Source organism: Protopterus annectens, chromosome 4.part0 (genome assembly GCF_019279795.1).
Source record: "Protopterus annectens isolate FY-2018-M chromosome 4.part0, PAN1.0, whole genome shotgun sequence".
NCBI classification, from domain to species: domain Eukaryota; kingdom Metazoa; phylum Chordata; order Ceratodontiformes; family Protopteridae; genus Protopterus; species Protopterus annectens.
This window is the reverse complement of record NC_056733.1, coordinates 1,994,691,888-1,994,717,832: the sequence shown is the minus strand read 5'-3', so window position 1 is coordinate 1,994,717,832 and position 25,945 is coordinate 1,994,691,888. Positions and strand designations below refer to the sequence as shown.

The 25,945-nt window shown below is 42.7% G+C and overlaps 1 protein-coding gene across 3 annotated transcripts in view; it reads right to left on the bottom strand.

The window, feature by feature from the left end:
• Positions 1 to 25,945, bottom strand: part of WDR53 (WD repeat domain 53) — a 634,589-nt gene that overhangs the window by 510,746 nt on the left and 97,898 nt on the right. For all 3 annotated transcript variants that reach the window (XM_044069616.1, XM_044069614.1, XM_044069615.1), the window contains exon 2: positions 19,938 to 20,438. In XM_044069616.1, the coding sequence (XP_043925551.1) occupies positions 19,938 to 20,417 (480 nt within the window). In that variant the 5' untranslated portion in view covers positions 20,418 to 20,438. The remainder of the gene's footprint in view (positions 1 to 19,937; positions 20,439 to 25,945) is intronic.

The following is a 25,945-nucleotide window of genomic DNA, read 5'->3' as shown; positions in this document are numbered from 1 at the left end:
CTAGTAATCTCCTATGAACCCTACCAACCTAGCATTATTGGACGGAATTGTGTAATTGTGTGTGAAAATTAATACTCATGGACAGCCACAGTCGCCATTGTTAAGATTTATTTGACTCAAAATGAGAAACGGTGCAGATAACAAAATGTTTAAATAGTTTTTAGCTGCTACATCAGTAAGATTTTTAATAATGAAGTGATCTGTGAACTCTAATGAAAGAAATACTGAAAAAAATTTGAAAGCTGATTATCTCATTCAGTTCTTATTCTTTCTCCTATGAGAAGCAACTACTTTTAATCCAGAGTCTGGCAAACTAGAGACAGTAGATCATAGTAAGACATTAGCAAGACATAGTTGAAATTAATAGAAGAGGCAAAGTAATATTGGGAAAAGTACAGCTGTGTACACTTACAATAAATGTAGATGTTCCGAGTGTATTCACTGCTGCAGTCATCACATTTGGGTTATCTGCTTGCAGTACCCCTCAGTCGGCCTGATTAACAAAGTCTTGCGCCCTGCATCGGTTGCCGTCTCATCTTCCATGACGTCAGGTAATCAGGGGTATAAAGCATGCAGCCAATGACATTTTATCAGTTTTTCTTGCCCCAGATGTCAGGTGCCCCCATAATGGGAAGCAATTATATACAAGGTTACACCTCCAACAAAAAGCAAATACACCAGAAAGCTTTAAGCATAGTAAACAAGAATAGGAGTATAGACAATAAAAGTCAGGGGGCTAGAGGGAGGGTAACGAGGACTGCAACAGTGAATACACTCGAACATCAAGTGTACACAACTGTACTATGTTCTTCATGTTTCACTGTTGCAGTCATCACATTTGGGTAGATTCCCAAAGCTAAGGATGGGAGGAGGCAATTAGATAGCATTAGTACCTAATATAAGGCTCTGCAGCATTGCAGTGGCAAAGCCAGCTCTGGATTTAGAAAAAATTGGCAAGTGGTAATGATAGGTGAAGGTATGTACTGAACTCCAGGTAGTAGCTTCTAGGATGTCTCTGGTAGGGACACCTCTGAGAAAGGCTGTAGAGGTAGATATAACCCTGGTTGAATGTGGTCTTATCCCCTGTGGGGTAGGTTTTACATGGTGCTTATAGCAGAAATTAATGCAATGGCCAATCCACTTAGAAATGGTTTGCTTTAAAATAGCTTTCCCCTCTGCCCCTGCAGCAAATGCAACCAGCAGCTGTTCAGATTTCCTTTGAGGTTTAGTCCTGTCCAAGTAAAATCTAAATTGTCTATGCACCTCCAAGGAATGCAGTATTCATTCCCCTTTGTTCAGTGGATTAGAAAAGAAAGTCAGCAAATGAATGGACTGATTAAGGGCCACACTGGATACCACCTTGGGCATGAAGGAGGGATTGGTCCTCAGGGACACCCTGTCCGCATGAAAGATGATGAAAGGCTCCACAGCCACGAGGGCCTGAAATTCAGACACCCTTCTTGCTGAAGTGATGGCTAGAAGGGAAGCTCTTTTTCAAGAAAGGAATTTCAACTCTGCACTTACAGCTGGGTTGAAGGGAGGTAGAATGAGCTTTTCCAATACAAAGTTAAGGTCCCAGGATGGAGTAGGGGCTCTCCTGGGTGGTCTTAACTTTTTTGGCCCCTCTGAGGAATTGCTTCAGCAACGGATGAGAGAAGAGGGGTGGTTCTGTATTGTAATGAGTTGAAAGGGCTGAGGCATGAATTATGATGGAGGCAAAGGAAAAGCCCTTTTGAAGCATCTCAGTTAAGTATTGAAGAATCTGAGGTAAATTGGGTGCTGCTGTGCCCATCCCATGAGTTTGGCTCCAGGAACAGAGTCTTTTCCATTTTTCAGCATAGGATTTTCTAGTAATAGGCCTCCTTGCCTCCAGAAAGACAGCCATCACTTGCTTACTGAGGGATGGGAATGGTGAGATCAAGTAATTAGCCAGGCTGCCAAGTTCAGGGCTTGAAGAGCTGGGTGTAGAATCTGGCCCTCCTGCTGAGACAGTAGAGCAGGGGTCTGAGGCAGGTGCGATGGTGCCAGCAGTGACACAATGCACAAGAGGGGGTACCAGTGTTGGTGTGGCCAGTCTGGTGCAATCAGTATTGTCCTTGGTTTGTCTTGTTTGATCTTTAGTAGTACCTTGGAGAGGAGAGGCAGAGGGGGAAAGGCATAAACTGATACTTTTTCCAGGTGAAGGACAGGGCATCCACTTTTCAAGCTTGGAGTCCTTGAGCAGAATTTGTCCAATTGATAGTTCTGGGGGGAGGTAAACAGGTCTATCTCTGGGTGCCCCCATTTGTTTCTCAATATGTTGAATATCTTTGGTTCCAGTCTCCACTCATGTGGGTCCATGAGATTTCTGCTTAGGTCGTCTGTGAGTGTATTTAGCTTTCCTGGCAGGAAATAAGCCTGTAGATGCACTTTCCACTCATGTGGGTCCATGAGATTTCTGCTTTGATCGTCTGCCAGTGTGTATTTAGCTTTCCTGGCAGGAATTGAGCCTGTAGGTGCACTTAGTTGCTCAGGGGCTGTGTTCCACAGAACCATAGCTAGCCTGCAGTGAGGGTAAGAGTGAGTTCCCCCCTTCTTGTTTATGTACCACATAACAGTGGTGTTATCAGTCTTTACCAATAATTGTCCTGGCAGTGTGTGGCCCTTGAAGGCTGTCAGAGCATACTGTACAGCTAACATTTCTTTTTGATTGATATGCAAGTGCATTTGATTTGGGTTCCATTTGCCCTGAATGCACTGCCCTGCCAAGTGAGCCCCCCATTCATAGTCTGATGAATCTGTCGTTAGGGTTTGGGCGGCAGGGTTAGAGTGACTTGCTGGCCCTTGTTGTGGTGGCAGGCCTCTGCCCACCTAAGGAACTCTATCTGTAGACAAGGTATGATAGGAATCAAGGATTCTAGGTCCTGAGAATGTTGACACCATAGGCTTATTAGATACTATTGTAGTTTCCTCATATGCAGTCTAGCATATGGAATTAGAAGAATGCAGGTGGCCATGAACCTCAAGGCTTGCAGTATTTGTCTTGCAGATAGCAGAGTCTTTGTGGCCCTAAGTTTGAAGTAAGCTGTCCAATGAGCTTGTTTCTCTGGCGCGAGGGAAGCCTTCTGGGAAGTTGTGTTCAAGCTTGCTCCCAGGAATACAATTTGTTGGCAGGGTACCTGATGTGATTTCTTTTCGTTTATGGTGTACCCCAGGGAAGTTAGCACTTTTTGTATAAACTCCAGAAGATTCAATAGTATGCCCTGGCTTTCTGTCTGAATTAGACAATCGTCCAGGTATGGGTACATTTAAATATTTCTTTGCCTGCAAAATGCAAGGACTGGAGCTAGGCACTTTGTGAATACCCTGGGCGCAGTAGATAAGCCAAAGGGCGGTGCAGAGAATGGATAGTGCATGAAGCCTGCTTTGAAGCGTAGGTATCTTCTGCAAGATTCTCTGATTGGGATGTGCAGGTAGGCTTCCTTTAAATCCAGTGTTGCCAACCAGGCATCCTTGCCTAGCATAGGAAGCAACTGGTGAAGGGTTAGAATCTGGAATTCTGGGATCACCAAAAAAATGTTTAGGATAGAGAGCTCCAGGATAGGATGCCAGCAGTAGTCTTTTGTGGGCACCAGAAAAAGTCTTGAGTAGAAACCTTGTCCCCTTTCCTCTTCTGGGACAGTTTGAATAGCCTTTATACTTAAGAGAGAGAGAACTTACTTTTGAGCATCTGCCCACTGACTTAGGGGTATAACTGGACAACCGTTTGTGGTTGCTAAAGTGTGGAAATGGAATCTGTATCCTTGGGAAACTATATCTAAAACCCATTTGTCCTGGGAAATGAGTTCCCAGTTTTTTGCCAGCAGAGCAATCTTTCCCCCTAAAGGAGCAGTCAGTTGAGAAGGGCTTGGAAGTTTTAAGGTTAACTCACATAGACAATTTACCATGGTGGGGGTCTTTCTACTCCCTGCTTTGGAAGTGGGAGCCCCCCGCTGCTTAGTCCTGTGCGTACCTTGGGACTGAAGCCCAAGTGTTCTGCTGGGTCTGGGTTTGGACTGAGAAGGTCTGGAAGAGGCAGTTAAGGACCAATACTTAGAGGGCCAATGCCTACTAAATCTCTGAGGCTGCACTTGCAGGAAATCTTTAACAGTTTGCATGGATTTAGCCTTTTCCTCCATCTTTTTAAGCACTTCTTCTGTTTTGTTGCCAAACAGGCGGTCCTGGGTTAAGTGAGCACCTAACAATTTAGCTTTAATATGATCTGGCAAAGATTGCTCAAGCCAAGCATGCCTTCTAAGTACAGACCCAGTAAAGTACAGCTGTGTACCTACCATAAATGTAGATGTTCGAGTGTATTCACTGTTGCAGTCATTACACTTGGGTTATCCTGCTGGCAGACTACCAGCAGTCGGCCCAAGTTCCAAAGTCTAGGTCCGGCATCAGTTGCTGTCGCCTCTTCCCTGACGTCAGTGCGCCAGGGATATAAAAGATGCAACTGACACCATTTTCTTCAGTTTTTCTTGCCCCAGATGTCAGGTGCCCCCAAATAGGAAAGGCTGGAAAAAATTATGTCAAAAAACATGCATGTATCTAAATAACATTTCCTTCATCTACAAGCAAATACATCACATAGGTTGTAGAGAGTTGAGAAGTACAGAAAGGACCCAGCAATAACAAAGGGGGAAGGTGGGTGGGTGGGTAACCTGGACTGCAACAGTGAATACACTCGAACATCTACATTTATGGTAGGTACACAACTGTACTATGTTCATCGTGCTTGACTGTTGCAGTCATTACACTTGGGTAGAATCCCAAAGCTGAGGTTGGGTGGCTGGGCCTAAATAGGATTAGGAGAGGCTACCAGGCCCTGCAGAACTGCAGTGGCAAAGCCTGCTCTGGATTTAGAGTAGAGGTAAGTGGTAGTGCTTAGTGAAGGTGTGCACTGAACTCCAGGTTGCAGCTTCTAAAATGTATTTGGTTGGTACTCCTCTGAGAAAGGCTGCTGAAGTGGCTGCTGCTCTGGTAGAATGTGGCCTTATGCCCTTAGGCACTGATTTAGCATGTTGTGCATAGCAGACGCGAATGCAGTGTCCTATCCATTTTGAAATGGTCTGCTTCGAGATAGGCTTTCCTTGTGATCCTGCAGCATAAGCTACAAGCAGTTGCTCAGTTTTTCTGAAAGCTTTTGTTTTGTCCAAGCAGAAGCGTAACTGTCTGTGTATATCTAAAGTGTGCAGAAGTCTCTCCCTTTTATTCTGGGGGTTTGGATAAAAAGTTGGCAAATTAATGGTTTGGTTAAGAGCCACAGTGGAAACCACCTTTGGCATAAATGTTGGGTTTGTCCTTAGAGAAACCCTGTCCTGATGGAAAATGATAAAAGGTTCCACTGCCATTAATGCCTGTAACTGAGACTCTTCTTGCTGAAGTTATTGCTACAAGCAGAGCAGTTTTCCATGACAAGAATTTTAGATCAGCTGTGATGGCTGGCTCAAAAGGAGGCAGTGTGAGCTTTCCTAATACAAAATTGAGGTCCCAAGTAGGTATTGGTGCTCTTCTTGGGGGTCTTATGTTTCTTGCCCCTCTGAGGTACTACCTTAGCAGTGGATGTGAAAAAATAGGAGGTTCCATATTGTAATGAGCTGAAATGGCAGAGGCATGGATTTTAATAGATGAAAAGGATAGGCCTTTGTCCAGCATCTCAGTTAGGTATTGTAAAATCTGAGGTATATTTGGAACAAGAGGTTCGAATCCTTGTGCCTGGTTCCAAGCACAGAATCTCTTCCATTTTTCTGCATAAGATTTCCTAGTGCTGGGCCTCCTGGCTTCTAAGATGACATCCATAACAGCTTTAGAGAGAGGTGTGGTCTGAGAGGCTATATTATCTGCCATGCAGCCAGATTTAAGGTTCTGAGTTGACCGTGTAGAATCTGATTGTTTTGTTGTGTCAGGAGATGAGGAATCTGAGGTAAAGGCCAGGCTGGGCCTCGAGACAAGTTCTTTAGGAGTGGGTACCAGTGCTGGCGTGGCCAGTCTGGGGCAATCAGGATAATTTTTGGCTTTTCTTGTCTGACTTTTAGGAGTACCTTGGAAAGAAGAGGCAGTGGAGGGAAGGCATAAACTGTCAGGGTTTCCCAGCAGAATGAAAGAGCATCCACTTTCCATGCTTGTGGGTGATAAGTTCTTGTGCAGAATTTCTGTAGTTGGCAGTTGTGAGGGGAGGCAAAAAGATCTATGTCCGGGCGTCCCCATTTCCTTACTATCATGTTGAAGACCTATGGATTTAATTTCCATTAGTGTGGATCCATGAGATTTCTGCTTAGTTCATCTGCCAGTGTATTTTTCTTTCCTGGCAGGAATTGTGCCTGCAGATGTACTTGATAGGGCAGTGCTGTGCTCCACAGAGTCATGGCTTGCCTGCAGAGGGGTTAGGAATGAGTGCCCCCTTGCTTATGTACCACATAACTGTGGTGTCCGTCTTTAGCAATAGTTGTCCTGGATGTAGTAAATCCTTGAAAGCTGTCAGGGCATTCTGTACAGCTAGCATCTCTTTTTGATTGATGTGAAGATGCATTTGTTCCTTGGGCCACGTGCCCTGTATATATTTTCCTGCCATGTATGCCCCCCAGGCATAATCTGATGCATCCGTTGTTATTGTCTGCCTGGCTGTGGGTAATGTGAAGGGCTGTCCCTTGTTGTGGTGACAGGCCCTGGACCACCATTGAAACTCCTGTTGTAGATAGGGGATTATAGTCACTATTGTTTCTTTCCAGGCTGTGGCAATGTTGAGTCCAAACACTTTTTAGATACCATTGTAGTTTCCTCATATGCAGTCTTGCATATGGAATTAGTAGAATGCAGGAAGCCATGAAGCCCAGGGCCTGCAGAATTTTTCTTGCAGGGAGCTGGGTCTTTGTTGCCATTATTTGAAAGTAATGAGTCAGTTTCCTTTGTTTGTCTGGTGTGAGATAAGCCATCTGGGTAGTTGTATTCAAGCTTGCACCCAGGAATATTATCTCTTGAGAGGGCACTAGTTTTGATTTATTTTCGTTTACTGTGTACCCTAGGCAAATTAATAATATTTTTACAAACGCCAGATGCTTTAGTAGAATGTCCTTGCTCAGTGCGTGAATAAGGCAGTCGTCCAAGTATGGATATATTTGCATTCCTCTTTGTCTGCAAAATGCGATTACTGGTGCAAGGCATTTTGTGAAGACCCTGGGCGCAGTAGATAAGCCAAAGGGCAGTGCAGAGAATTGGTAATACATTGAGCCAGCTAGGAATCTGAGGTATCTTCTGCAAGTTTGTCTGATTGGGACATGCAGGTATGCCTCCTTGAGGTCCAAAGTAACTAGCCAAGCCTTCTTGCCCAGCATGGGTAGAAGTTGCTACAGTGTTAACATCTTGAATTTTGGAACATCCAGGAAAGTATTCAGGGTTGACAAGTCCAGTATTGGCCTCCAGGCTTCGTCCTTTCTGGGAACCAGGAAGAGTCTTGAATAAAATCCCTGTCCCCTGTTCATATTGTGGTACTCTTTGAATAGCTCCCATGTCCATGAGAGCAGCAATTTCCTTTTGTGCCTCTGCCCATTGGTTTTGTGGCAGGTCCAGCATACCTTTTGATTTTGGCAGGGTGTGAAAGTGGAACCTGTAGCTCTGAGAAATTATATTCAATACCCATCTGTCCTGGGTAATTTTGTGCCAGTTTTGTGCGAAAAGTGCTAGCTTTCCCCCTAGGGGTGCTGCCAAAAGGTAAGTGCTTTGTCTTTTTAGAGGAAAGTCATTGAGACTGTTTCCTAAAAGGTTGTGAATTGCCTTCTCCTCCTTTGGGGGCAGAAGCACCCCATTGTTTAGGTCTGTAGGAGCCTTGGGGCTGAGATCTGCCTCTTGGGCGTCTGTATCTGCCTCTTTGTGGCCTGTCTTGACACCTGAAGGGACCAATTTTTTGAAGGTCAGTTTCTACTAAACCTAGGTGGTTGAACCTGTAAGAAATCCTTTACTGTCTGCATAGATTGTGCTTTACCTTCCATTTTCTTTAACACTTCTTCTGCCTTAACACCAAACAAAGTATCATGCTGTAATGGAGCATCCAATAATTTTACTTTAACATGTTCAGATAAACTTTGTTCTTTTAACCAAGCATGCCTTCGAATAACAGAGCCTGTAACTGCGGCTCTGCAAGAAGCCCCTAAAGAATCAAAACCACATTGCAGAGTATGCTTTCCTATTTGTTCAGCTGCATGCAATAATTCCTGCATTTCCTTATTGTTAGGATTCTCTGAATTTGTAAGCATTTTCTGTTTTAACAAAGACATGAGGTACTGTTGATATTTAAGCATGTGAAACTGGCAGTTTAAAGCCCTTACAGATAAAGTAGCAGAGGTGTAAACTCCCCCCCCCATCTATCCAGAGCTCTTGAATCCCTATCAGAGGGAACAGGGTTTTTAGCAGTGGAAGCCTTAACCCCTTTGGGACCCTGAGAAATTGTTTCAGGGTTCCTATAAAGAAATTTACGAGAGTCAGGGACCCTGTAATACCTGTCTGGCTTGACTAGTGCAGGGGGTAAAGAATCAGGAGAAAGACTGGATTCATAAAAAAAAACATCATCAACTATATCTAGCACAGGGGGGATAGCTAAGGGCCTGTGTTGAGGCAGTAAAAGAAAATCTCTGAGCCTTTTCTTGGATTCTGAATAATCCTGGCTCTCCCAGTGGAAATGTTCCCTCATGGTGTGCAAAGTTTCCCCAAAAGAGTAATCCTCAGGAGGAGAGACTGAATGTATAGATTCTTCAGCATCAGAGTCCTCACAGGCAGGAAGAGAATAACCTTGATATGAAGAGGAATCTGAGGAAATAGAAACCTGGTCAGAGGAATCATAGTCAGTGTCTTGCCTAGGCCTTTTATCAGGAGGGGGATGGGAACCCCTGATCAATGTAATTAAGTCTTCGGCCATTTTAAGTATCTGTTTCTTTGGCATGGTTGACTGTCCAGGAGAATGCTGTACTTGTTTCTTTGTCTTTAATGGTGTCTTTGACTGTACTTTAGCTGCCGCAGAAGATTTAACAGTAAGCTGTGAAGGTCTGAAAACACCCTCAGAAGCCAATGCCTGCTCAGCGGCTCCAGACCCATCTGAGGGAATATTTTCCGTAGGCCCAATACCTTGAGTATCCAGAGGCCTAGTTGTCTCCACGTGCGATTCAGATACGGCCTGTGGCTCTGAGGTAGCAGGTGTCAGGGGCTGCAAAAGCGCCTCACTGAGAACCGGCAACTGGCCTAGAAGAGGCTTTGTCATCTGTTTTGGACCTCGGATGCCTGTCCTTTTCCTTGTCTTTGCGTTTTTTATGCATTCTGGTCGTCGGTTGTTCCGACAGCATTATATAGTTAAACCTTCGGCCAAAGTAATGTAATGCAAAATCAAACCGACGTTTAATAGTGCGTTTGTTAAATCTAGCACAAAACTGACAACTAGTAATGTCGTGGTCAGGGCCTAGGCAAGGAATACAGTAAGAATGAAAGTCCTTATGAGGTATTTGCTTCCCACAAGAAATACAATTGTTAACTTTTACTGACATCGGTCTGGAGCAAGAAAAAGTTTCCCCAATGGGGTACTTAGCTTTATTGAAGACTTCGGTTCTGAAACTCTATTTTGAAAATCTCAGGAGTCGGCCGACCGGCACTTGCGAACTGCTTCTACTTCGGGCACCGCGCGGCAAGAAAGACTGGAGAAAATTGCGTCGGTTGCATCTTTTATACCCCTGGCGCACTGACGTCAGGGAAGAGCCGACAGCAACCGATGCTGGACCTAGACTTTGGAACTCGGGCCAACTGCGGGTAGCCTGCCAGCAGGATAACCCAAGTGTAATGACTGCAACAGTGAAACATGATGAACATCAGCAGCCCTGCAAGATGCCTCTAGTGAATCAAAACCACTTTGCAAAGTATGCTTTCCAACTTGTTCAGCAGAATGCATTAAATCCTGTAAATCCTTATTTTCAGCACAATCAGGAATCAACATAATTTCCTGTATAAGCAATCCAATAATATGCTGCTGATACTTTAACATATGAAACTGGCAATTTAAGGGGCCTAATGGCCAAGGTTGCCGAAGTGTATACCTTCTTAACCCATCTATCCAGTACCCTGGAATCTCTTATAAGAGGGGGTAGGATTTTTGGCAGTAGTAGCCTTTATGCCCTTGGGTCCCTGTGAAACGGTAGCAAGATCCGCAGCAGGATTTTTAAAAAAAGGAACTTGTGAGAGTCTGGAACCCTGTAATATCTATCTGGTTTTCTGAGAGCAGGAGGTAAGGAGTCAGGTGCCAAGCTAGACTCCATGAAGGCATCAACAACAATGTCCAGTACAGGGGAAGAGCTAAAGGCCTGTGTTGGGGCAGGGGTGAGAAATCCCTAAGCCTCTTTTTAGAATCACAGTAATCCTGGCTTTCCAAGTGGAAATGTTCCCTAAGAGCATGCAAGGTTTCACCAAAACAGAAATCCTCTGGAGTGGAAGCAGAGGAAATTGAGTCCTCTGCATCAGAATCTTCATAGGCAGATAAGGGTAAATCCTGGTCATCAGAAGAAACAGAAATTTCAGAATCCTGCTCAGAAGAATCATAGCCAAATTCAGTCCTAGGTCTCTTGGAGGGGGGAAGGTTGACTTCCCTTGATTAAAGTAATAACGTCTTCAGCCATTCCTATCATTAGTTTTTTAGGCATACAGGCCTGGCCATGTAGTCTGGGCGTCGGTTTTCTAGGCATGGATCGAGTTTTAGGCCTTGAAGAAGAAGATGGTGACGGTTTAATATGCAAGTCAGTAGGCCTGAATACACCCTCAGAAGCTGGTGCCTGTGCAGCAGCTCCGGACCCATCCAAGGTAGAGACATCCGCAGGTTCCACAGCTGAAGCATCTCGTGGCATACTGGACTCCGAATGGGTCTCAGTAGAGGCTTGCAAATCTGAAGTAGCGGGTATCAGGGGCTGCGAAAGTGCCTCACTGAGTACCAGGGAACTGGCGGCCTGTCTCTGTATTTATCTTTGTGTTTTTTCGGAATGTCGGTAGTCGGGTTGCTTACCGAAGACATATCAGGATATTTGAGCAGAGTACCAAAATATTTAGAAGCGAAAATGTACCAACAACAAATAGATTGTGGTTTAAATAAGGCACAAAACCGACAGCTAGGTACGTCATGGTCAGGGCCTAGACAAGGAATACAGTACGAATGAAAATCATTATGAGGTATTTGTTTTTCACAAGAAATACAATTATTGACTTTTACTGACATCGGTTTAGAGCAAGAAAAAGTTTCCCCAACGGGGTACTTAGCTTTAGTTGAAGACTTCAGTTCTGAAACTCGAAAACGAAAATTTCAGGAGTCGGCCGACCAGCACTTGCGAACTGCTTCTGCTTCGGGCACTGCACGGCAAGAAAGACTGATAAAATGGTGTCGGCTGCATGCTTTATACCCACGACTACCTGACGTCATGGAAAATGAGACATCAACCGACGCAGGACCCAAGACTTTGTTAATCGGGCCGACTGAGAGCTACAGCAAGCAGATAACCCAAATGTAATAACTGCAATAGTGAAACACGAAGAACAACTACTTTTTTAAAGGAAAGCAATACAGATGATAAAATGTTGAAATGGTAATCTAATTAGCTGCCATATCAGTAAGCTTTTTGATAAGTCTCTTATGAGTTTATTAGAGATATACACAAGTATGGCTTTGGTTGTAAATTGAATTTTTATATGAAAAGTTTACAAAAAATAATGGGTAATACTGCTGCCAAAGGGGCAGCTAGATAATCATATATAAATGGACAATGGAGTAAGACAGCAGTGTCCCAAAGTCCATTTTTGTTTTTATTGCAATGTGTGATGTAAAACGCAGAATAAAAAAAAAAACAGCACTGAGTACGGAATGTACTACAGGTAAAATGCTAATCTTCCAGTAGTATTAAGATATGCAGATTACTTAGTTTTATTACCTCTGAATCAAAAAGAAATGTGGTTACCAATATGATACAGTGAATGTGGAATTGTATGAGATTAAACTTCAGTGAAATGAATGATAAACATAAGGGGTCTGGAAAGGGTATAAATACTTAAAAAGAAAAGTTTTCTTTACAATATACTGACATTTTGGTTATACTTTATTGTACTCACAATCAGGTGACAGAAAGATGAAAGCTTATTTTACAAAACTTAAAAGAAATCTTGTCTGTGTGGTAAGCATTTAAAATGTCATCCCAGAATAAAGGGGTTATAATCACAAACATAGTAGCTAATATAGCATAGCCCAGTGATGGCGAACCTATGACGTGTGTCAAAGGTGACACACCACGACATTTTGGGTGACACACCAGCATTCAACACCCAAGTTACCAAAGAAACTGCTTTTGTTCTTGTGTGAAGTGCACTGAATTTTTTGTGCCAGGAGCCAGTTCAACAACACTGCTGCAAAAGTAAGGAAGTTATTAACCTCAGACTATTTCAGTATACTTTCTCGATAGGTGGTGCTGCAGTAGCATTGTCGCCTCACAGTAAGACGTTGTCCTGTTCGATTCTCAGCTAGAGCGTCTTCTGTGTGGAGACATGCGTGAATGGGCGTACCTTCGTTGAAGGTTGTGCGTCAGGGCTGGCAACTCGGCACGTAAAAATCTACTGCCAATCATTAGCGGACCGGAGTTCCGCTATGGCGACCCCTAACTGGGAAAAGCAGAAAGACACAACAACAACTTTCTCGATAGAGTCTGCAAAGGGCAGTGCTGACATTGTTTTATCTTTGTGGTTACACTTCTGCAAAGGGCAAGTATTCTGCATTTCTAGGAGTGCGATCTTTTACATTCCTCTCAACTGTCCCTCTTAACCACTGCTAAAACCGGCAACTTTTACACTTAATAATGACAATAATTAGATTTATCAACTAATTTTACTTCAGAAAATGTACATTAACTCACATTAATTTTTTTCTGTCAGTGTCTCAGATTAACAGTACTAGTAATTTAAAACTGTCCATGTCTCATATTTCTAGATTTGTCCCCGATTCTGTTAAGATTTACCGCTGATGTATTGAGAGCCATGCTGTTTTATTTATTTAATTAATTTATTCGGGGGGGGGTGACACAGAAGCAGAGTCAAGTTAGCCATTTTCTGAATTTTTGACACGCCAAACTAAAAGGGTTCGCCATCACTGGCATAGCCTATAGTCTTCCTGAGCAACTGGAAGTAGGGTTTTATAGGATATTTTTGAATCCATACATGGAAGTAGATTAAATCCCATAAAAGGCTGTTATCTATAAAGACCAGGAATGGTGGTTTATATATGGTATGCCCTGTAGTATACTGTGTTTCCTTGTAATTACATTACATGCTTCTACTACCTGTGCAAAAACAGAAAATACAATATCTGAAGTATTAAGACTAATAAATGGTTCTTTAAGAAAATTTTTAGTCACAGAGAAAATAAATAAGGCAAAAAGGAAAGGTTAGTGTGATTATTATTAAAAATGCATTCCTGGAAAAAGATCTGTAAAGAGAATACTTTAACAATAAGAAGCAGAAGAAAAATGTTACTTAAGGATACTATGAAGTCCATGTATAGAAAACCCTGCCAGTGAGCAATGAAAAGCTATACAAAGACAATGCAAGACCGCGGGATTGAACAATATATTAGGGGATTTTATCTGGAGTTTGGTTAAATCTCAGATGGGGTGCAAAGCTATTGGTGAAAGGCACAATTTGTTCCCAAAGTGTGTGTGAGACGGGATGGCATAAGTACCAGAGTTTTTTTTTTTTTTTTTACATGCAAGTAATTCTGGGATTTTTGGAATTGTTGTCATATAAACTAGATTGTCTTGTTTGAAATATGTTCAGCTGCATAACATAATATATATTATGAATGAACAATAACAATGTACGGTGATTAACTTGCATAAGCAGATGTAAAAAAGAATGTATTCCACAACAAAAGAATGGGATGTAAATGAGGTTTATAAGAAGTTAAAAGGAAGGGTGAGATAGATTACAGAGCAAATTTGTACAAACAACTGGAGTTACATAATGCTTTTGTGACAACTAACATAAGCTTACTTTTACTGCTTATGATGGATTGAAATGAGAATTTCTTTTAAGTAAGGTTGCTTTTATTCATACTGAATCATTTAAAAAAATATTAACCTTTCCAATAAATGCTTTGGGACCTTTTACATCTACCCGAGTCACTATAAACTCAAAGCAGATGGGACCTTGGTTTAAATGTCTCAGGATGGCATCTCAGCAGTACAGCCCCTCCTAACACATACACACACACACACACACACTGCACTACAATGTCCGTACTGGTAAATAAATCCAAGCACTTAAGGTGCGAACAGGACTAACAGCCATCTAGTCTTCCAAAATCAAAGGTAACTATGACACCTTTTCAGCCACTAACACTAGCTGATAATTTGTCACAGCAAATTATGTACAGACCTATATTGTTGGTATTAGTTTAGACATCTGCAGGCATATTTTAGTGTCGGAGATGCTCAGTAAGAAACATGCTTAGTGTGGCTCAAACCACAAACCCAGTTACATCTGTGTCACTTTATGGCACCTGGAGGAACATGCAAAACACTTTTCTGCCTGGCTAGGTCATTTGTTTCAAGGTTGGCTTCCATGCCTGTTTTCTTCTTTATGGCAAATATTGTAGCATTGGTGTTTACTCATTCATTCATTCATGTACTTTACAATAATAATAATAATAATTAAGAGTTGTGCATCTATGCAAATTTAGTGAGAAAAAACACTTGAGGGTTGACAGCTGGTTGTCATGATTTTTGTTTAGGAAATAAACACTAGTTTTCCCAAAATAAACTTTTCAGAAAAGATACAGCTAAATGGAAACACTTTATAAACAGAAAAACAATTATGAATCTATAGCAGCGAGTCTTAATCGTGGTGACACAGCCACCCTTAGTTTAAGGATATATACAGGCTGTCCTACAAAAACATATCCTTAGCAGAGACATCTGAAAAAGGACTAATTGTTCTCTGCAGTCTGCACAGTTGTGGTCAAGTTAAGACTGCCTAGAATAGAATCCAGAGACTGCTTTACTTACTGCTACTATCTCAGCAAGTAGCACCACGTCCACCAACGGCAGATGCTGTGGGTTCTCTCTCTACACCTGGTATATAAATTAATGTTTCCATACTCAAACTGTACTGTGGCATAAGGAAGGTTGCCACCTTTCATTGTGGCTGAAACTGGACCAAGGCCACACCCTTCACACGTTCCCTTACCCAGCTCATCTCCTCCCCATTTCCCACCCACTTTTTGCCCATTTCATGACATCATACTCATGTCAGGAAGAAGATGATCAGCCTCTTTTCCTGGAGCAATGACCTTTTTTTTTTTTTTTTTTTTTTACATTCAGAAAAACACAGTAAATCTATCAATATCAATTTAGCAAACTCCAACAGTCTATCTGCTTCTTAAAACAGAATACTGGAGCTTGTACATTGTTTTCAGGAATACTGGCCCATTGGTTTGACTTTCAGACAGTCTGGAAAAAACAGATAGGTGCAATCCTACACATAAAGAGAAATGTTGCACTACTGAGTGGAATCCTTGGGATAAGATTATACATTAAGGTCCCATCACATGGATTTAAAATATTAAAAATGTATTTTGATGAAAACAGTAAGACTGACTTTATTTACAGTACAGATCAGATATCTGTGTTTTAAGTTATTGCAATACAGTGGTACCTTGGTACTCCTCGTTAATTTGTTCCACAAGGAGTACCAACCAAATTTTTCCAATAAGGAATAATGTAAACTGAACTAAGTTAAATCCCCACTTGTATTCCCACACAACAACAGAGTTAAGCTTGTCCTTCACTGGCTTGTGCCCTGGTAATGCTTTCTCTTTTAAAGTGATGTAGGCCCTGTTGGGTATTTTTTTCCAGTACAAGCCTGCCTCATCACAAATGAGCACTTGTTGGGGAATAAAACCCTCAGCTTCTACATACTTCTTAAACACCTGAAAAAAATTAATCGGCAGCTTTTTTGTTGGCACTGGCTGCCTCTCCATGCTGCACCACACTATGTATGCCACTTCTCTTTTTAAATTTTTCAAACCACCCATGACTGGCTTTAAACACTTCACTACTCTCAGCACTCATTCCAGACTTGTTTTTTAACAAACCATCATGCAACACATTTGCTTTTTAACAAATTATGGCCTGTGAAATACTATCACCAGCTAACAGTTATTCACTTATCCAAATCAACAACACATTTTCCACTTTCTCTAGTGCCTGTGATCTTTGTTTGGTGACGGCTTTCACTCCTTTAGCAACATCAGCTGCTCTGATGGCCTTTCTATGTTTCATGACAGTGGAGACGGTTGTTCTTGGCATTCAGTACTGTATAGTGAAATCAGACACATGGATACCACTGTCATATTTCTCTATTATCTTTTTCTGTTCTATCGTGGTTCCAACTGATTTTCTTTTCTGTTGGCTGTTACCACTAGCTGTTTTGGGACCCATGATTGCACAATACTGTACTTATTTGCACAAAGAATAGCAAGCAAACACAAGAAAGTGTGCAGCAGACCTGTTTTAGAAAGCATGACAAGTACCAAGGAAACGACAAGTACCAAGATGATTTTTTCCAGTCAAAATGCAACGAATACCAAATTCAACGAGTTTCGAGGCCAAGTACCAATGTACCACTGTATTTACAATAAAATTATATACAGAAAATGTAAAGTTGTATCTCAAAGTTTTGAGCACAACTATTAACTAAACAGCATAAGAGTATGTGTTGACAGTGGAAGCCGGCTGGTTTCCTCGTAAAAGAAACATAACCATTAACTAAATAACATAAGAGTGAGAAGGGGAATATTTCCTGTGCGTCACTGCCAAAGTACCACTAATCAAAATAAGTACTACCTCAGATCACCCCTGAAAACTTGCCTTGTGGAATTAACCCTGTCAATAACAAATAAATAAAACAAATGGAGGCCTCTTCTCAGTCAGATCTGGAGATAAACGGAGTCTTGTTCATAGGTTCATAGGTAGGTACTAGGCTATCGGCCCTAGGGCCCATACAAGCCTAGCCAAAAAATGTACCCTGGCTTTCGCCACCCAAGAAATGTATTTTCCTGTGCCCCTGTCGAGCAGAGCCACAGAAGTGATCCCCGGGGTGAATTGCCCATTTCCCATCCAATCATCAAGATTTTTCTTGAAGAGTGCTAATGAGGAGCTCTGTTTGACATAGATAGGTAGTCTGTTCCAGAGTATGGGAAGTCTCTGGGACAGGTTTTCTCTTACTGGTTCTTGACACTGTTATTAAGGAGTTATTTAAATTACACCTTCTACTTTCTGTGGGTTGTAAGCTTCTAGATCATTTATATAATTATTTTTAAAATAACACTGACTAATTTTCTTGGGTCATTAAGGGAAGATTTACATTTATGAAACAAGATAATTGAGAAGTACACTATATCTTCTGTAACTGCATGCCCAGAATAGCAAGTGATGTCACACAAGTTTTAGTGCTCTCCATAACCACTACAGACAGTGTGGTAAGATATGTTTTCTCCCCAAGAATGCTTGGTAGTCCAAGTGGTATGCTTCCAAGGATGAGCTTACCCTCTGTTATTCTACACCCTTTTTTCCTATTACAACAAAAGTAGTCAGTACTGATTAACTATAGTCAGGGAAGAATTAAAGGAAGCAGAAACAGCTTATGTTTGAAACACATTCCAATACACAATTCCTTTGTTTTTTATGTTTAAAGCTGAAGACTTAACAAAATACACTCTCTATTTTCTCAACTTCTGCCTTTTAATATCTAATGATTTTTGACATATATATTATAACCATGTTTAATGTTTTACCTGATATTACAAATGCTTGCATGTGGAGCTTTTCTCCCCGGGCCTCTGCTGAAAATGGACATATATCCAGTTGGACCAGCCTGGTCAACAAATGTAAAATAAATAAAATAAAATAAAATTGATCGGGGGGGAGGGGGGTCAAGGGTGTGGCAGTCAGCCCTCCCCATAAATGTGTGTTAATGGCAAGACACAGATCACGCTTCCCCAGTCCCCACTAAATTATCAGAATGCTACAGCAGCAGCAATCAAATTAAGCAAATGTCTTAAACTATACAAAAACAGTGGTGAGGTCCAGTTTTCTCCACTAAAGCCACAAAAAGGGAGTGAAAGACAGGAATTTAATGCAAAGTGCTGACTTCACTGCAACTGCACTGCATCATCAATGGCTAAACTCCAGTCAACAAAATGTTGGGAATGCTCAGTGAACAGCTCTACTAAGCAGCACAGCTAATATAACATAACGGCTGGCAGCTTAACTGCACACCAAGAAATGAAAAAAATGTCAAATATAATCTTCAACCTCTGCAATGAGCTGCATACACTTTTCTTTATTTCTGCTTGTTAAGATCATTCTTTGCATGACTTTCTTAATTCACTTATACATCACTCCTTTGACTTCTACAGTCTATCACACAAGTCTATACTAATTCATTGAAACAAAGTTGAAAAACTGCAGCCTTTACTGGGTAGCAAGACTGCTTACAGCATTATATTAAAAATACTATTAGATGACTGAAATTGGAAAAGGAAGCATTAATCCTTGTCTGGGAAATGAACCCACCTTCCATGTGATTGATACTGCCTCTGGACCAACAAGGAGTCTCTGGAAACTTGGGTATTGAGCTTAGATCTAGCTCAAATGATCAAATGGACAGACTGTCGAAACTCATACGGTCGAACCCATAAGATCAACAATTCAGATTATCAGAAAAAATAAAACACAAACACCTGCATACAACACAAAAAAACGTTTTGGCAAGGGGCAAGCCTCTCTGCACCCCCCCACACCTCCCCCACATCCCCTACTAATTTTATATATATAAATATCTACACACCAACTTTGAGATCGCACTAGTGGGGAAAAGGGCTAATTTCGTGAATAGTTCAATTGACTGAACTGTTGGTCAAATGGGTTCGACCGTATAGGTTTTGAAAATCTGTCTGTTCAATCGTTTGACAGGAACCCATTTAGCTCCCCTTAAGAGTGGCTATTCCTCCTTCCAGCTAGAAAACCGTCAACACTGTGATTTTTACACATAAGCATTCAATTGCAGTACATATCATTAATCCAGCATTGTTCTAACATGTGAAACAAGAAAGGAAAATACTGACCAGTAGTATAGGAGCGTGACCCTGGGGGAGTGCCTACATTGGTTAACCCATCCCAGGGAAAGATGGCATCCTTGCTTGGGCACACCTCTGTGACTGACTTACTGGTGGAGTCTATACAGTCAAGGTGTGGGGTGGTGAATTACATTAGCTAACCCATCCCAGGGGGAAATGGGATATTTGCTCAGGTACAGCTCTGTGGCTGATTTACTGTTGGAGTCTAAGGAAACAACAGTGTGCTGTCTATAAAGTAGGTCAGGGATTTGTTTGAGATGCACAGAGAAGTTTGGACAATAACACTACAAGCCCATTGCACACCTTCCTGTTAGATATTGTGGGCAACAGTGAAACAGGAAAAGGTGAGGAGGGCACACCCACGCAAAAAAAAAAAAAAAAAAAAAAAGACGACTGCATGATGGCCTCGTGATCATCTCTCTCCCCTGGAATACAAATGGGCTGGGGATAGCTCACGCCAAGTGAGAAGTAAAGGGGCCATGCAGATGATGGGAACTGATTGCTGTAGGGACTGGGGACAAAAATAATCCCAAAAAAAAAAAAAAATAAAATAACAGAATTCTAAGGTGCCTCCAACAGGCAGCCAGACCATGACCCATACAATGAAAGCAAACGGATCACCAAGTTGCAACCTAGGTTTGCAACACAAAACACCAGTTTCTTTCTTACTGGTGACTCAAAAATATGTTAATTGGCAATCTGAAAAACAACAGATAGTGATCACCTGCATATCCAGTCCACATGATACTAGACTCTGAGGGCGCCCAGGACGAAATGAGAGTGAAGAGCAGATATTGGTGTGTCTTCGAAGAGTACGGCTGACCTTCCTGTTCATTAGATCAAATATCTTAATTGCCCCAGAATCATCTGCAGCTGCCAAAAGTGCATCTGTCTCATTAACGCGCAAGCAGTTGATTTCATCTTCATTTATGTGAAACAAATCTGTAGGTATCTTTAAACATCTGGAATCCCAAATGCTGATCTTTTCACCATGAGCAGCATAAAATCTACTAGGACAAAGTGGTGAAAATGCAACACAAGCAACATCTTCCTGTTCTTCCAGCTTTACTTGGCCAACACAGGTCCCATCACTACTCCAGATGGCAAGTTCTCCACTCTCAGCACCTGAAGCCACTAACCCTTCAGAGTTCGCATTCAAGCACAACACAGTAGAGGTGTGTCCAACAGTCCACTTTGCTGCCATGGCATTAGTCCCCGCAAATACCTACAATGAAATGCAGAAATTACATACAATTAACAGCTCTGGGTGTTGAAAGGGTGGTATATAGCAAGAAAGGATTTATACGCAAGACCAATGAGCAAGTGGGAGAGTTGAAAGTCTGCTTGTTAAATAAAACCACAACTTCAAACTACCTAGGAGAATCATTCACTACTGCTAGACACAATGATAGTATAACCCCTAAAACTACAACAGTCTCTCAATGACGGGCAAGGGCAGTAAGGACACACTGACTTTGTCTCCAGCCTTACACAATCTGCAGACAAGTTCTACAGCATCCCACTACGTCTTTTATAATAATAAACAACAGAAAGTCTACATTAGCCTATCAGCCTCGTTTCTGCATTTTAATACTGAGAAAGGTATATCATGGTCTATGGTCATAAATGATTTATGACAGCCTCTCAGGACTGTTAAATGGAGATTTCACTCTCCCTTCAATCCCCACTTAGAATATATTTGCCATGTAATAAATAATCATCATTGTACTCCTCATGACCTACAGAAATTAAGTACTTTGTGCTAATTCCCTCACATCCTTCAAGGTGGTGCTTGAGAGATATACTTTACAAAGCTTAATCCTTTAGGTATTTAAGCAATAACCCACGCCTGGGTGTGGGTAATGCTGGATTTACCCACGGTTGGTGTGGTTTGGTCATGAGGGCAAAGCCCGAGTGGCCAAACAAAGACAACCATGGGTAAAATCCAGTATTACCACACCCAGAAGTGGGTTATTGCTATTATACAATGACATTTAAGAAAAAAAAACCTTACTTTTCTTAAATAATGGCATTGTATAATGCCCGTCTGCTGCCCTTCCGCAGCTGTCTGGTATTCTGCAGCAGTTCTGATGTACTGCGCATGCATATGCTTACACAGTACATCAGAGCTGTGGGTGGAAGCAATGGAGAAAGCAAGATCTCCATTGCTTTTTACAGAGTGTCTCGCTATGTTAAAGGAGTTTAACATAGCGAGACAGCTTTAAAAAAAGCAACGGAGAAAGGAAGATCTCCAAAGCTGGCTCGCTATGTTAAACTCCTTTAACATAGAGAGACAGTTTCTGAAAAGCAACAGAGATCTTCCGTTCTCCGTTGCTGTAAAAAAATAAATAAATAAATAAATAAAAAGACTTGCACTAATGGAAAAAGTCCGTGCGACCGGACCTTTTTCCATTAGTATAAGTCTGATTTTCAACATGCACGCTGACCAATCAGCATGCACATTTTGGAATATTAATGGGGGGTTATTGTAGAATGATCAATAATCCATCCAGAGGAAAGTCCATATAGCTTCAGTAACAGGTACCTGTCACCACTGATAAGCCACATTTCCAAACCTTCAGTAAAGGTATGAGTCATAATGGAGATACTTTGGTGTTTGACACCTTGGTGGTTATCCTATACTCCCATTCATTTCTGACTGCTCACACATATAGTGAAGCTGAAACAATTTCTTAGAATCTACAGAGATATCCAAAAAGTGCACGTAAAGTATCAAACTAAAAACAAAACCAAACGGCAACCTCGGAAAGACCAATAAGCGTACAAATTCACTGAATACTTCCAAGCGGAACGCATTTATTAATAAAAATACAAACTAGATGTTAAGCACTTTCACTCATAAAACTCTGATGAAGCTCTGTTTTATAAGTGAAAGTGCTTAACATCTAGTTTGTATTTTTATTAATAAATGCGTTCCGCTTGGAAGTATTCAGTGAATTTGTACGCATATTGTTCTTTCCAAGGTTGCAATCTACAGAGATATCAAACACAGCTATCTCCTTAATCATTAAGAAAGATGCCAGCCTCCAAGTACCCTAACAAAAACTCAGTCTCCTTTTACAAAATGCTGCAAGTGTTAACAGAAATGTCAGCAGTGGTATTCTTCTTTGCAACTCCTCCCTTTCCCTCAAATAGGACAGGCTATAGAAACATCTAAATATTTAAAATACTTTGCTCCCAAGCAACCTACCATTGCTGTATAATCCATTACCATTACTCCTTGGACTCTGGCCTGTAACCTGTTTCCAAAGGCAATTCCCAAACGGCCATCAAAGTTCATCAATCCAGCAATTTAAATGGTCCACATACTAACTCAAGAAATAAAATAAGGTGTGTTACACTGCATTCCAAGGCAACCCTTTAAAACCAAAAGTTGCCCCTTTAGACATTTGTGGTATACTGGCCACAAAGTGGTCAGCCCCCCCTTACAAAGACTGTATCAGTTTCACAATTTTTGTTCACAGACCCTAATGCTGACTAAGGAAAAATACTTTCTTGCAAACAAAGCAAATATCTCCTCAACTCGTTTCTGCAATAAACACTTACACCCACAATGTAAAATAAATACTGCTCTTCAGACAAAGTGTCACGTGTTACCTTCCTGACACTTATAAACATAGTTTTATATGATGTGAGGGTTACATATTGGTTTAAAACTCCATAAGCTAGCTTAAGTGATATGAATGTAATATGGAACACATTTTCATCTAGACAAATCTTAATATAGACATCATATATGTTAGACAACACCTGCTACTTAGTACGTGGAGCGCTGTGATTACACTCTAAATTTTGAGGAAGACAACTCTGTTAAAAACCTTTTGTATGTAAGAAAGGTGCTTAAAGTCTTATTAAGCTCCTCAATGCACTGTTAAACACAAGTCTCATTTTAGGACATATCAGCCGCTAGTGATGACCACAAAAAATAATATTCAGAGCTAAAATTGCTATTGCAAAACAAACACACAAACTGTATCAGAATGAAGTGTCTAATATAACCTTTAAAACCATTCACTCAGAGGGACACAGCTTCTGTCTACTGTGCGACAGTCCTTGGCTTTCAAAACTGTAATATGCTTAGCTCTCTTACACTTATTTTTGTAACTAGTAGTACATCAGAGCAGCTAAAGCTACACGTACTACAAACACTTTTAATCAGGTCTATACAATGACATTTCTATTATGTGTTGTCGACACGGATGTTAAGATTCACCTTTCAAGTTTCACCTTGTTCTGTTCAAAGTGTGAATTCTTTACATCCATATCTCAAACACATAAATTAGCTACAAATGGCGTCATGGTCATAATCCTATACATCTGTGTTCTAACTTACTAAACCTACTACCATGACATGATGTTAGAACTGGTGAAGCACCTGCCAAAACAGAAGAAACAGATTTGCCTTAAAAAATGTCTGTTTTGCCACAGAGAGATATCATAGGATCTGAAGTAGGAGATTCATTTGTCTGCAACCTGTGGGTTATGGATCCGATATCGGATCCGAACCGGCATGGTTTACCAGCTATGGATCCAAGCTCTCAGCTCCTCCCCTCACCCATAATACCCTGCTCTACCCTCATGACCTCAGATCTCGTTTGCCGCGCATGGTGACCAGATTGTTTTTCCAGCTCTCCAGCTAAGTGCTAGTTTAAGTATTTAAATTGTAAAATTTAAAGATATTTTTGGTTGTATTGTGTGAAAGTGTAGGTTTCCCTTTTGGTATTATTACTTTTTTTTAGTGTTTAATCTAAAAGTTATATCCCTCCCCTCGCTGTTAGCGTAGTGTGTGTGTTGGGCCTGTGAGTGATTTTTGTGTTTTCTTTAGTTACTTTCTTTAGTTATAGTAACTACTATTGTAGCTTGGGATGTCTGAGCAGCCCAAGTCTATTTTTTCTAAATGCTCCGAGTGTGGCCATAAGCTTTCCCCAGCTGATGGCCACACTCGGTGTGTTAGATGCCTGGGGGTTGAACACCTCACATCTGGATGTTCCATTTGTGCAGGGTTCAACCCCAGGGCATTGAAGGAGCGGAGGTCCAAGCTTGTTTTGGCGGGCCTTTTACCGCCGGACTCGGCTCCGACCTCCGCTCCTTCGGGGGTAACCGTCCCCATGGTTATTCCTTCTGCGGCTCCCCCTCCTCCTCCTGGGACTCAACCTCCCGTTTCTGGTTCGGAGGAGAGGGATGCTAAAAAAAGGGACTGGAGGGAGAAGCACCATAAGCGGCGGGCCGAGACCTCTGTTTCGGCCCCGCCAGCCAAGCGGGCTTCTCCCCCGGCTCCATTGTCGGCTCGATCTCCTCCTCCTCGGCTCCAGTCTCCAGTGTGTTTTTCACCGGGACCTGAGGAGGAGGAGACCCGATCTCCGTCGAGGCTATCGAGGAGGCACTCTAGGCCTACCTCGGTAGCCTCGTCGAGATCTACGTATAGCCTTTCGGATGCTGATCTGGACCGGATGATGAGAAGGTTCATCCAGGCCCAGATGCAGATGGGAGTGCTCTTGCCTCCCCTCTGGGGAGCTCAACCTTTTCAAACCGATTGCTCCTTCTCCGACCCGCTACCGGGTTGGAGCAGTTGAGCCGAGCAGCCGGGCCGGGGGTGGGTCGGCGCCGATAGTTCTTGGTACCGGATCCGACCCTGCCCTCGAGTGCATCGGATCCGACCTCGGAGCCTGGATCCGAGCCTCGGATCCGGGGATCAGTGCTCGCCGGCGCCGTCTGTGTCGGGCGCACTGTCGCCGGATCAGAGCGCTTCGGCGCTGGCTCCGATCCACTCTTCGGATCCGAGGGGGAGCCGATTGTCGGATCCTTTGGTCGAGGTCGGCTCCCCTTCGGCGTTTGATGTAGTGGAGAGGGCCCTGTTCAGGGTCTCCGGACCCCCGGCACTTGTTTCGGCTCCATCCCGCGCTCCCTCTGCACTGGGTCAGGCTTCCACCATCCGGCCCTTGGGACAGCCCGCTTCTGTGCCCCAAGCTGCTCCCCTGGAACAGGTTGCTGCTTGCGAGTCCTCTGACAGCCCCCCAGAGGATGTTCCTCGCAAGCATACGTGCAAAAGGAGGCACATTGACTCCCCCGAGTCTCTCACGGAAGACACGGACTTGGAGGAAGGGGAAGGCTCCCCACGGTCACCCCCCGAGGATGTCTCATTTGGAGACATCATGGAAATGCTCCGTATAAGGGGGGGGGGGGTGGTCTGCCACCAAGTCTTCCTCGGACGAGTCCGTGTTCTTGGAGGCATTTGAAGCGGGCCCGTCTACCTCTTGGGTGTCCCCTCCTGCCGACCCCCTGGTGGACCTCATTACCACCAGGGCGTGGACGGAACCGGACACCGTGGAGCCAATCCCCAAGAGGCCCGATAGGATCCTCAGCCCACCGTCCGACCGTGCCCATTGGAGTACGGGGCCTCCGGTAGATGCCATGTTGACGGCGGCGGCCACCAAGAGGGAACTTGCTCATGAGAGTCCCTCAGTCCATCCCCCGAGCAAGGAGTCTCGGATGATGGACCGCTTGGGGAAGCGGATGTTTAGTTCAGCGACCTTCTCGGTAAGGGCGCTGAACTACCTGGCACACGTCATTAGGATGCAGCGAGATCTCATTAAAGAATACGCTGCATCTCCCCCAGAGTCCATGTCGGAGGAGGACAAAATGCTCCACTCCACCCGCATGGCCACTCTTAGATCAGTTACTAATACCTCTATGCGGCTACTCTCCCATGCT